The sequence below is a fragment of the Podarcis liolepis genome (genome assembly GCF_965112155.1).
Source record: "Podarcis liolepis genome assembly, chromosome: 8".
NCBI lineage: Eukaryota > Metazoa > Chordata > Lepidosauria > Squamata > Lacertidae > Podarcis > Podarcis liolepis.
Window position 1 is genome coordinate 2,008,548 of NC_139560.1, and position 12,729 is coordinate 2,021,276.

Sequence of the window (12,729 nt, forward strand, 5' to 3'; positions counted from 1 at the left end):
ACTTTGAGACTCCTTTGGGTAGTGATAAAGCGGGATATCATGTCCAAACTCCTCCTCTTCTTCTTCTTCTTCTTCTTCTTCTTCTTCTTCTTCTCTCCCCACTTGTAATTCCCAGCACCCAGAGGCTACTACTTACGACACTAAAACTAGAACACAGCTGTCGCGGCTAGTAGCCACTGACAGTCTTACCCGCCTTGAGCCTGTCTACCCTCTTTTAAAACCATTGAAATTGGTGGACAACGCTAACATTTGTAGGAGCCCAGTTATGCACTGGGTGAAGAAGCCATTTCTTGTGTCCGAGTTCTGAATCTTCCAATGTTCAATTTCACTGGAAGGTTAGGTAGAAATCATGCAATACCCACTATCAGGGAGGCTGGTGCCATGTACGCCAGAGGGTAGTCCAGCCACAAAATCGGCAGGAACCAGTTTAGGAGGAACTGAATGGCTGAACAGGGACACGGGTGGCGCTGTGGGTTAAACCACAGAGCCTAGGACTTGCTGATCAGAAGGTCGGTGGTTCGAATCCCTGCGACGGGGTGAGCTCCCGTTGCTCGGTCCCTGCCATCCTAGCAGTTCAAAAGCACGTCAAAGTGCAAGTAGATAAATAGGTACCGCTCCGGCAGGAAGGTAAACGGCGTTTCCGTGTGCTGCTCTGGTTCGCCAGAAGCGGCTTAGTCCTGCTGGCCACATGACCCGGAAGCTGTACGCCGGTTCCCTCGGCCAATAAAGCGAGATGAGTGCAGCAACCCCAGAGTCGGCCATGACTGGACCTAATGGTCAGGGGTCCCTTTACCTTTAATGGCTGAATGGTAGAGTGAAAAACAACTCCAGTTAAGGAGGGCTCTGCATGTATAGTAAAAATAATTGGGTTGTGGAAGCGTTTTCAAGGATCAAGGTTAGGTGAAGAGATGGTGGAGCAACAGGGGTGGCAGGTGGTTGGCTAGGAAATAAAAAGCCAAAATGACACACATTTCCTCTTTAGGGTGTGTGTTAGAATCATAGAATAGAATCATAGAATCCTAGAGTTGGAAGAGACCACAAGGGCCATCGAGTCCAACCCCCTGCCAAGCAGGAAACACCATCAGAGCACTCCTGACATATGGTTGTCAAGCCTCTGCTTAAAGACCTCCAAAGTAGGAGACTCCACCACACTCCTTGGCAGCAAATTCCACTGTCGAACAGCTCTTACTGTCAGGAAGTTCTTCCTAATGTTTAGGCGGAATCTTCTTTCTTGTAGTTTGGCTCCATTGCTCCGTGTCCGCTTCTCTGGAGCAGCAGAAAACAACCTTTCTCCCTCCTCTATGTGACATCCTTTTCTATATTTGAACATGGCTATCATATCACCCCTTAACCTCCTCTTCTCCAGGCTAAACATGCCCAGCTCCCTTAGCCGTTCCTCATAAGGCATCGTTTCCAGGCCTTTGACCATTTTGGTTGCCCTCCTCTGGACACGTTCCAGTTTGTCAGTGTCCTTCTTGAATTGTGGTGCCCAGAACTGGACACAGTACTCCAGGTGTTAATGGATACTCTCACATTCTTTTGGACTATGTCTGGCAAGGCATTGTGGAATAGTCTGACTAACTGGGAATTTGGTGCGAGCCTCCACCTTAAGCCCCCAAAGGGAGTTTTCTCCCACTGTGGCCCTGCTGGGTCAGATATTAAGAGGGTGGGGATTGCCTTGGAATCACAAGTTCCTCCATCCTTGTCACTCAGAAGGCCTTTCCATCCAAAGAACAGCACCCCCCCTGATCCCCAACCTTCCAGCCGAGATTAAATAAGGGATGAACGGCCAACAAGATGTGGCTTCTCTGCTTCTTTCCTAAACCAAGACTGGCTGGGGGCTTAGGCAGACGGCCTGCTCTCTGGGACAGCTGTTCCCAGCCCAGCCCACCTTAGATAGGCTTCCCACTGACTGGTTACCATTCTGAGTGGTCCACTGCAGCTGACGGAGAGCTCGTTTCACTGGCAAGACCTCCCATCCCATGGAGTCGGCCAGCTCAATGACGTCAAACTCTACAGAGCTGGCATGAGCAAGGTCCACCCCTTTCAGGCGCTGCTGGGCCAGACAGACTGCGAGAGGAGGGCACCTGGGGGAAGGGGGAGGAAGAGAAGTCAGCACGTGAGAAGTCCGTAGGGGAGCAGAAGAGGGTCTATTTTAATAATAATAATAATAATAATAATAATAATAATAATAATAATAATAATTTATACCCGCCCATCTGGCTGGGTTTCCCCAGCCACTCTGGGCGGCTTCCAACTAAATATTAAAAACAATACAGCATCAGACATTAAAAATGTCCCGAAACAGGGCCGCCTTCAGTTGTCTTTTAAAAGTAAAATAGTTGTTTATTGCCTTGACATCTGCTGGGAGAGCGTTCCACAGGGCAGGAGCCACCACCGAGAAGGCCCTCCGCCTGGTTCCCTGTAACTTGGCTTCTCGCAGGGAGGGAACCGCCAGAAGACCCTCTGAGCTGGACCTCAGTGGCCGGGCTGGATGATGGGGGTGGAGACGCTCCTTCAGGTATACTGGACCGAGGCCGTTTAGGGCTTTAAAGGTCAGCACCAACACTTTGAATTGTGCTCGGAAACGTACTGGGAGCCAATGAAGATCTTTCCAGACTGGTGTTATATGGTCTCGGCGGCCACTCCCAGTCACCAGTCTAGCTGCCACGTTCTGGATTAATTGCAGTTTCCGAGTCACCTTCAAAGGTAGCCCCATGTAGAGCACATTGCAGTAGTCCAAGCGGGAGATAACTAGAGCATGCACCACTTTCATCTGACAAGCTTGGATTCAAGCACAGATGGAATGATTGGAAGAGTGCAAAGTTCAAATCCACCCCTAATAAATTATAATAATCATCAAGGGGGCAGCCTCAGTTCATCCAGTGAAACTGATGCAAGAACGCAAGGAATCCTCAGCTCCCCAGATACAATTAGGGCTCTGTGTGTACTCTCCCTGATCGCGCCAAGCTGCGAGCATGAAAACGGGCATCTGGCACAGAATGCAGCATTTTTCAAAAGGATGCTTCTAGCCCTCATGTTTTCCAGCTGAGCTGTCACTGCAGCAACCTGTGTCACATCTGGGGACACCTCAGAAATGGGGTGGAGGACAGCTGTGCCAAACTGCCAGGGGGCTGCAAAGATCTTTATGCTCCCTTGTCTGGCCTAGCAGGGGGCGGACGCAATTGTTATAACTATTATTATTTCGATTTACATCCTGTTTTCCCATCAGGAACGATACTCGAAACAGCCTGTGCCAAAACAGCTATACAGCAACAAGTGATCAGAACAGCGAAACCATACGTGTGGGTGCACAATGACAAAACCTACAATTTATTGTATTGTTACAAGAGAATGAATCAGCTTCATGAAAATGTGCTTTACTTGACTCCTTCAACCAGGCAACAAAATCCTCAGGTTTGCTTTAAGGCTGAGGGTGTCATGCGACCCTGGTCACAACAGGTACCCCCCCCCCCAATAATCCAGACTCTTCCCTTGGGTTCTTTCTGGGTCCCTTAGAAGCTTATCCACATGCCATCATTTCCCAATGCTCAGTTTCCCCCAGGTCTCAAGCTCAGAGCAACAACAACAACAACATTTTATTTATATCCCACCCCACCCCCCAGCTGAAGCCGGGCTCAGAGCGGCTAACAACAGTAAAATAATACAGCATTCTAAAATCAATTCATTATAAAATCAGTTCAAATCAAATTGATGGCAACCATTGGGCTAGAGTTCTGTGAAGAATTACCAAAGGAGGGGGTCAGGTCTCTTGGGACAGAGCGTTCCACCAGATCGGAGCCACGGCCGAAAAAGCCCTGGCTCTGGTTGAGGGCAGCCTAACCTCCCTGTAGCCCGGGACCTCCAAGGTGTTTTTGTTTGAGGACCATAAGGTCCTCCGTGGGACATACCAGGAGAGGCGGTCCTGTAGGTACGAGGGTCCTAGGCCGTATAGGGCTTTAAAGGTTAAAACCAGCACCTTAAACCTGATCCTGTACTCCACCGGGAGCCAGTGCAGCTGGTAGAGCACTGGGTGAATGTGACCCCGCAGCGAGGACCCCGTAAGGAGTCTTGCCGCAGCATTCTGCACCGGCTGGAGTTTCTGGGTCAGTCTCACGGGCAGCCCCACCTAGAGTGAGTTACAATAATCCAGTCTGGAGGTGACCTTCGCATGGATCACAGTGGCTAGGTCAGGGTGAAAGAGGTAAGGAGCCAACTGCTTAGCTTGGCAGAGATGAAAAAATACCGCCTTTGTTATAGCTGCAATCTGCACCTCCATGGAAAGGGAGGTGTCAAAGATTACACCCAAACTCTTAACGGACCATGCTGGCACTAACTGCACCCCCGCAAGAGATGGGAGTTGCCCCCCCAATCCCATATCGTCCCAACCCAGCCAAAGGACCTCTGTCTTCAAAGGATTTAACTTCAACCGGCTCCCACGTAACCATCCAGCCACAGCTTCCAGACATCTGGTCAGTGTGTCTGGGGCCGAGTCAGGATGGCCATCCATCAACAGATAGAGTTGGGTGTCATCAGCATGCTGATGGCAGCCCAACCCAAAACTTCGGACAAGCTGGGCGAGGGGGCGCATAAAGATGTTGAAAAGCATCGGGGAGATTATCGCACCCTGCGGCACTCCGCACACCAAGGAGTGGCGCGATGACAGTTCCCCCCCAAGCGCCACCCTCTGTCCCCGACCAGAAACCACCATCCCCTCCGTACCTTTGAGCCACTGTCCGCAGCTGCTGGGGGCCACCGTAGCAGACCACCCGGCAGGAAGAGAAGGTGGGGTGCAGGAGCTCCACCCACTGGCGGGGGTGCAATTCCAGGTAGCACAGAAGCGTCTCTATACCTGAACGGAGAAAGAAGAAAACTCTCAAGCTGGAGGGGGCATCTGCTGCTGCTGCTGCTGTGCATCCATCTCTGGTGGAAAGCCTTTCATGGAATCATAGAAATGATTCCAAGCGTCATCTGGTCCAACCCCCTGAAATACTCAGGGAATGTTTGGCCCAACATCAGACTTGAAGCCACGACCCCAAGATTAAGGGTATCATGCTCTGCTAACTGAGCTATTTCATTCCAAACAAAACCCCATTTTTATGCCATCGGTTTGCAAAGGAATCAGAGCCAGTGTTCATTTACATTTGACATAAAAACACAGCCCCCCCCCCATTTTACAATGAGGCAGAGGCATTGTGGGTCAACTTTGAGAGGAGCTCCACCTGGGCCCAGGGCAAGGGGGCCTCTAACCCCTGGGGGCCCATGGAAAAGGGCAGACACCCAGGGACAATTAACCCCTGTGTGATGATGATAATAATAATAATAATAATAATAATAATAATAATAATAATAATAATAATAATAATTTATACCCTGCCCTCCCCAGCCAAGGCCGGGCTCAGGGCGGCTAACAAGCAATAATAAAAACAAGTTGAATGAATACAACTTAAAAACAAGATTAAAATACATTAAAATATTGAAACAATAAAATATTAAAATGCAGCCTTATCACAGGAGGAGAAAGGAAAAAGAAAAAAGAAAGAGGGGGAGGGAAGCAAATTGGCTCCAAGCCAAAGGCCAGGCGGAACAACTCTGTCTTACAGGCCCTGTGGAAAGAAATCAGATCCCGCAGGGCCCTGATCTCATGAGACAGAGCGTTCCATCAGTCCGGGGCCAGTGCTGAAAAGGCCCTGCCTCTGGTTGAGGCTAATCTGACTTCCTTAGGGCCTGGGACCTCTAGGGTGTTGCTATTTATGGACCTCGAGGCTCTCTGTGGGGCATACCGGGAGAGGCAGTCCCGTAGATACAAGGGTCCTAGGCCGTGGCCTAAATAGAGGCAGTGTTGTGCAGTGGTTAGAGCACCTGGGAGAGACCATGTTTCAAATCCCCACTCTGTCATGAAGCTGACTGGGTGGTGGCCTTGGGCCAGTCATTGCGTCTCACCCTAACCCACCTCACAGGGTGGTTGCTGTTGTGGGGATTAAATGACAAGGACCTGGGAGAGACCTTGGTTTAAGTTCCCCACTTGGCTAAGAACATCTTTGTGCATGAGTGTGCCAAAGGCTCACAACCAGCAAGAGAAGGAAGCTGGGCAGCCACCAGCAAAGACACAGGGCAAGGGAGGGCTCAGCAGTTGTGAGGCAGGGGCTGGCCCTGTCCTCGTCCTCCTTTGGGAGCAGGAAGTTTACCACCGGTCTGACCTCCTCACCTTCCTCTCGGAAGTCCAGGGCCTCCACAGTTTGCTGAATGGGGATAGCTCGCTCGTGCTTGTAACAGATCCGAGGACGGCCATCGCCTGGATCAGGCTGCTCCTCGCCGCTCCCTTCCAAGGCAGCCAACATCTCTGCATCACCCACTTCACCGCCCTAGATGTGAAAATAATAATAATAATTATTTTTATTTATTTATTTATACCCCGCCCTTCCCGGTTCAGAAAACCGGGCTCAGGGCGGCTAACAACAAATTCAAAACACTTAATTGATGCAACAAAAAAGCATAAAATACAGTATAAAACGTGAATAACAATAAATTCAGAATTCAAAAATCAATTTAGGGGGGAAATCCATCCAATAAACATTAGAGGATCACCAGAGCTAGCTAGCTAAATTAGTCCTATTTGGGCCGGCGAGGAGACCAGGGGAGAATTAGCTGTGGGATCCCAGAGCGGGGAATCTTCATAAAAAGAGGAGAGGGAGGGAAGGAAGGAAGGGGAATAAAAGATCAGGCCAGGTTCAAATTGAAAGCCAGGTGGAATAGCTCTGTCTTACAGGCCCTGCGGAAGGAAGTTAAATCCTACAAGGCCCTGGTCTCATGGGACAGAGCATTCCACCAGGTCGGAGCCATCACTGAGAAGGCCCTGGCCCTGGTGGAGGATAGTCTGACTTCCTTAGGGCCCAGGACCTCTAAACTATCGTTGTTCATGGACCTTAAGACCAGGAGAGGCGGTCCCGTAAATACGAAAAGTGGCTTTACTGCACACAAGAGAGATCAAGGGCAGGCAGGCAGCAGGGAAAGGGACCACGAACGGATTCAAATGACACAAAAGGAGATTCCAACTGAACATTACAAAGACCTTTCTGATGGCAAGAGCTCTTCGACAGAGGAAAGGACTCCCCCTGGAGCTGGTGGACTCTCCTTCCTTGGAGGTTTTAACGCAGAAGTTGGATGGCTGACTGCCATAAATGCTTCAGTTGCAATTCCTGCATAGCAGGGGGTTGGACTGGATGACCCTTGAAGTACCTTCCAAAGGTACCATTCTATGATTCTTCCTAAAGACAAGGGAGACACTTCTTCCTCCAGGAGACAAGAGCTGTCCTATGGACCATGATGCCATCTGGTTGCTTATCCTACCCTGGGGCTAAGGGGTTGCATGCTGAATTCATAGAAGCATAGAACTGCAGAATTGGACGGGACGCTAGTCCAAGCCCCTGCAATGCAGGAGTCTCAACTAGAATTCGGATGTGGAGAACGCTTCTCTGCCCCCAACAGAACCACAAAAATTGGAGCAGAGTCCCTCCTAACTTTGACTGGCAGCTCTCACTGAACCTCAGGGACTCCACGATCCACGAAGCAATAAAGAAAATACTAAGAATATCATATAGTAAAAGGCCGGAGGCATTCCTTTTAGGAATTTTAAATGATAATATTCTAAAAGACAAAACTAAAATTTTCTTATACGCGACGTCTGCAGCAAGAATCCTGGTGGCTAAGTACTGGAAAGGGAATCAGTTACGCACTAGAGGAGAGTGGCTATGTAAGCTTTCAGAATACTTAGAATTAGCCAAATTGACAGACATAATAAGACAAAAACCAAAAAGTGAAGTAAAAAAAGAATGGGAGTGCCTAAATGAATACCTCAAAAGTCAAGGTTCGAGGACAGAAATCTGGCTGAGTCTGGAATAACCTTGTGAAGTGAAAGGATAAGAAAGAGGGATTTATATCTAGATAGGATAGAGATGATAAGGAAAACAGGAAGACACAATGAGAGGTAAAGGAGGTGCTGTGGGATTGGTGAAGTCAATGTTTTTCTTTTTAGGGTTTATATTAGTAACTTGTAAGATATAGATTTTTTTGTTTTGTTTTTTGAATGTTGGTTTTTGTGTATTGTTATGTATTGTTATGTTTTGATATTTTTAGTGTTGTTGTTGTGTGGAAAATACTAATAAAATTTATATTATTAAAGAAAGAAAGAACGAACCTCAGGGACTCTACTGACCCTCCTAGCCATGAGAGCCATTCATTTTTCTAGGTAAGTTATGTACCTGTCAGGGAACTGACATCGGAGCTAGGGGCGGAGGGAAGGCTCTCAAATGATGCTGGAGAAGGGCCCAGCAGGGAGAGAGGCAGCTCCGCAGATGGGGAAGCAAATCAGCGCAACACCAGGGATATAGAGGGGCTGATGGGGGAATCGGCGAGAGGGCTCCAGGACTCTTCACCGGACACCAGCGGGGAGAGCACGGGTCCTCCGCTACCCACGCCCACCCTGCGCAGAAGACTTCCGCGCAGAGAGAGGAGGAGGAGACTGGGTGTCAAACAACTTTTATGTTGGAAAAGATTTAAGAAACGGCCACTGACGGATTCTGCTAGCGACTGAGGCAGCCACGAAGTGAAGGGCTGTCCAGACTGAAAGGTTTAGCAAGGCAACAAAGCCTGGAGAGGCGGCAACTTACGCACGAGCAACCCATACACATTACAGCACCCAACCATACTTGGAAGAAACCACCTCCGAGTGGTTTGCAGCATCATAAAAAAGTACAAAAATACCATTTTACAAAGCCACATCTTTAAAGAAGCACAAAAAAATGTCGGTAAGATATCCTTGTAGAACAGCAATATAAACGAAAAAACGAGCTAGCCTATAGGGACCAGGCTAGCAGATCCAAAACATGATTGAGTCAGCCAGATCCACCAACCACATATGCTGGCATTGCACTGATAGGTAGCAGCAACAGCACCCTCACTTTTGCAGGGGGTTGGACCAGATGACCCCCTGCACTCCTTCCAACTCTACAGTTCTATGACCCTGTTCTGAATGGGTCCACAGGAGATTTAGAGCTAGATGGTTATGTAGGCTGCGCTTTGCAGGCCCAGAGAAGCAGTTTTTCAGGGTGCCTTCGGGGAAAAGGCTAGGAGTCAGCAATGCAGGGACGTTAAAGCGCTCTTTACACAGCCGCAGTCCCAGAATCGGCTAGTATATTCACAAGACCTTGGAGGACCCTGAATGCAGTCTGTGCTAGCTGGTAAAAAGAGATGAGGGAAGCCAGCAAACCTATTTGCACGTCACTAGCTGGCCTTGCAGGTGGCGCTGTGGATTAAACCACAGAACCTAGGGCTTGCCGATCAGAAGGTCAGCGGTTCGAATCCCCGCAACGGGGTGAGCTCCCGTTGCTCGGTCCCTGCTCCTGCCCACCTAGCAGTTTGAAAGCACATCAAAAAGCAAGTAGATAAATAGGTACCGCTCCGGCAGGAAGGTAAACAGCGTTTCCGTGCACTGCTCTGGGTTCGCCAGAAGTGGCTTAGTCATGCTGGCCACATGACCCAGAAGCTGTATGCCAGCTCCCTCGGCCAATAAAGCGAGATGAGTGCCACAACCCCAGAGTCGTCTGCGAATGGACCTAATGGTCGGGGTCCCTTTACCTTTACCTGGCCTTGAGGCCTGCACTTCATTAAAGAGGAAATGTTAACTTCTGGTGTTGCAATTTTGCTTGTTTACCCTATGACAGAACTGAGTTGTTTATTGATCCTCTTTATATGAGTTTGTAGTTTTTGTATATTGTTTTCCACTACTTACTTTTATTGCTTTGTGCCCTGCTCTGGGATTGAAAACATTCAAAGAGTGGGCAATAGATACTGCAAATGAAGAAGAAGCGGCGGCGGCTGCCACCACTTTTGTCCCTGCAGGCTATCAGGGAGAGCAACGCCACCCCAAGAGATCTCTGTTCTCCGCTCCACTCTCTCTCCTGACCTTGCTGAGCTCCTGCTGTTTCTCATGCAGCTCCCGGCACTTGCAGGAAGGGAAAACCTTCTGTACGAGCCTCTTCACAGTGAAGAAGTCAACCGTGTCAGCGTAGATGTGCCGTCTCAGCTCGTGCAAATCCTCACCCTAAGGAGAGAGAAGGCTAGCCGTGTGACTTTGTGGGAGCAGGGGGAAAGGAGACAGACTGCAGGAGCTGCTGCCACCCGGCAGGAACTCCCACAAGGATCAACCTGTTACGGAGCTGGCAGGGAAGGCTCCAGAGTTGAAAGAGGGGGAGAGAGACGGGCTGGTAGAAGAGGCAGCACTGGAAGAAGGTGGAGGGCAAGGGGAAGCCACTCAGGCGGAGGCAAGGCTCCCTGATGTTAACGAGCATCGGCACCTCTCTACCAGCTCAGGCACGGAGGGAGTGGGAAGACCTGTTCCGTCAGCTCAGGACAGGAGGGGGTTAAAACGCCGGGAACAACGGAGGCGTTTGGGATTGCCCAAGCTGCTTTGCTGGAGGACAGCAAGAAGTTCCCACTCCCGGGATCTGCTACGGATGATTCGGATGCTTGAAGCGATGCTCTGTACCTTGTAAATAATGTACAATAAGATCTGTAAAGTATTTTTCGCTCCATAAGATGCACCTGACCACAAGACGCACCTTGTTCTTAGAGGAGGAAAACAAGAAAACAAATATTCTGAATGAAACAGTGGAGGTATGATTTTTGTGGTTTATGCTGTGGCCACAGACATGATATGTGATTTAACGGTGAATTTCGGGTGACCCAATGCAAAAATCCTGGGGATCCATGTGTATCCGTGCTTTGTAACCACTGCGGCCCCACGAAACAGTGGATGAGTGATTTTTTGGGTGCAGGCTGCAGCCATGGACATGCTATGTGATCTGATGGTGAATTTGGCTCCAGGGACCACACATTTGCTCCAGAAGACGCACAGATATTTCCCCTTACTTTTTAGGAGGAAAAAAAGTGCATCTTATGGAGCGAAAAGTACGGTATATCTCTGATTGAGCAGAGGGATTTATTGCAAAGGGCTCAACAAACCCATCACACAACCCGAGCAGAGTCCAGCAGGCCTTACCTCGGGGTGCAGGAAGAGGTGGCATTGGGCTGGTTTGCCATCTCTGCCCGCTCTCCCGATCTCCTGCACGTAGCTCTCAAAGTTCTTGGGCATGTTGTAGTGCACCACGCCCCGCACATCGGACTTGTCCAGCCCCATGCCAAAGGCCACCGTGGCCACCACCACCCGCAGCTGGCCGGACATGAAGTTGTTCTGCACCCGGCGGCGCTCAGCAGCAGACATGCCGGCGTGGTAGGCTTCGGCAATCCACTTCAGGGGGCGGCGGATGCTCTTTTTGGCTACGAGGAAATGGGATTAAAAAGAGAGAGAACAGGAGCAAGGCTCACTTGACAGGGCTCTGAGGCTTTCGGTGCAGAATAAATAATAATAATAATAATATTTTTATTTATACCCTGCCCTCCCCAGCCAGAACTGCTCTCCAGCACTGGGAACTGCAGCTTCTTTCTGGAGAAATCCAACAGATGCAGCTCCCGATGGCAGCACAAAATTTTATTTGTTTTTTTAATAACATAATAATCAACTTTTATTTCTATCCCGCCCTCCCCGGCCGAAGCTGGGCTTAGGGCAGCTAACATCAAATATATAACATTCGTAGAAAATCAAAGAATAATTAAATTACCTCCTAAAAACAGGTCAAAATCAAAGTCTAATTAAATGGCTTTCCGCAGGGTTAGGGTTGGGATCAGTGAGTGCTCATCGGCCCACCACTGTTTACGCTGATTTTATATGGGCCTGTGAGAATGCTGGGAGGCCTTTTTCATATTAGTTCTTATACGCAAAGAAAAGGGGAGTCAGGCTGAGCCCTGACCAAAGGCCTGGCGGAACATGAAGCTGCCCTGTTTAATTTCTGCAGGCTGTGCTGCTGTTAAAGGCTGGTAGTCTGAGTCACCTGAGAGAGCGCCCCTGAGTTCTTTGCCACATTGCAAGGATTCCTGGGGTGCATGGATATTTCAGTTTCCCGCTCTGTGTGCCTGAGTATCTCCTTGGGACATGTTACACTATACACTCTGAAGCTTGGGGTTAAGTGCAAGGTAGCCACTGTGTGGGGACGTGGGTGGCGCTGTGGTCTAAACCACAGAGCCTAGGACTTGCTGATCAGAAGGTCAGCAGTTCGAATCCCCGTGACGGGGTGAGCTCCCGTTGCTCGGTCCCTGCTCCTGTCAACCTAGCAGTTCGAAAGCACGTCAAAAGTGCAAGTAGATAAATAGGTACCACTCCGGCGGGAAGGTAAACGGCGTTTCCGTGCGCTGCTCTGGTTCGCCAGAAGCGGCTTAGTCCTGCTGGCCACATGATCCGGAAGCTGTACGCCGGCTCCCTTGGCCAATAAAGTGAGATGAGCGCCGCAACCCCAGAGTCGGCTACGACTGGACCTAATGGTCAGGGGTCCCTTTACCTTTACCCACTGTGTAGCTGGAATTTAGGTGGTTCCCAGTCATTTTAGTTATATTTTTACAGGGTATTTCAGCTTTAAAAAAAATTATTATGACACACTCCAGGCCTCTGGAGTGGAGCCAGCTATAAATAAATGCATTTTCAATTTGGCCTGAGAACTGGAAGAAAAAGACTTCCGGTCGGTGCCAGCGCTTAATGGCGGTCCTAGCTCCGAGCTCCGGAGAAGGACTGCTTCGCAAGTTCGGGTCTTACCCGCTACGGCAAGCGGGGGACCCCTA

The 12,729-nt window shown here is 49.5% G+C and overlaps 1 protein-coding gene and 1 long non-coding RNA gene across 3 annotated transcripts in view; both read right to left on the reverse strand.

The window, feature by feature from the left end:
- Nucleotides 1–12,729, reverse strand: part of RECQL4 (RecQ like helicase 4) — a 46,311-nt gene that overhangs the window by 5,184 nt on the left and 28,398 nt on the right. For both annotated transcript variants that reach the window (XM_083516506.1, XM_083516505.1), the window contains exons 17-21: nucleotides 11,060–11,337; nucleotides 9,965–10,102; nucleotides 6,209–6,365; nucleotides 4,723–4,852; nucleotides 1,921–2,087 (exon numbers count right to left, since the gene is read on the reverse strand). In XM_083516506.1, coding sequence (XP_083372632.1) covers nucleotides 1,921–2,087; nucleotides 4,723–4,852; nucleotides 6,209–6,365; nucleotides 9,965–10,102; nucleotides 11,060–11,337 — 870 coding nt within the window. The remainder of the gene's footprint in view (nucleotides 1–1,920; nucleotides 2,088–4,722; nucleotides 4,853–6,208; nucleotides 6,366–9,964; nucleotides 10,103–11,059; nucleotides 11,338–12,729) is intronic.
- Nucleotides 5,330–6,200, reverse strand: LOC310713286. The gene is made up of 2 exons (XR_014529187.1): nucleotides 5,996–6,200; nucleotides 5,330–5,862 (listed from the first exon to the last, which is right to left on the reverse strand). It is a non-coding gene; the product is annotated as an uncharacterized lncRNA (long non-coding RNA).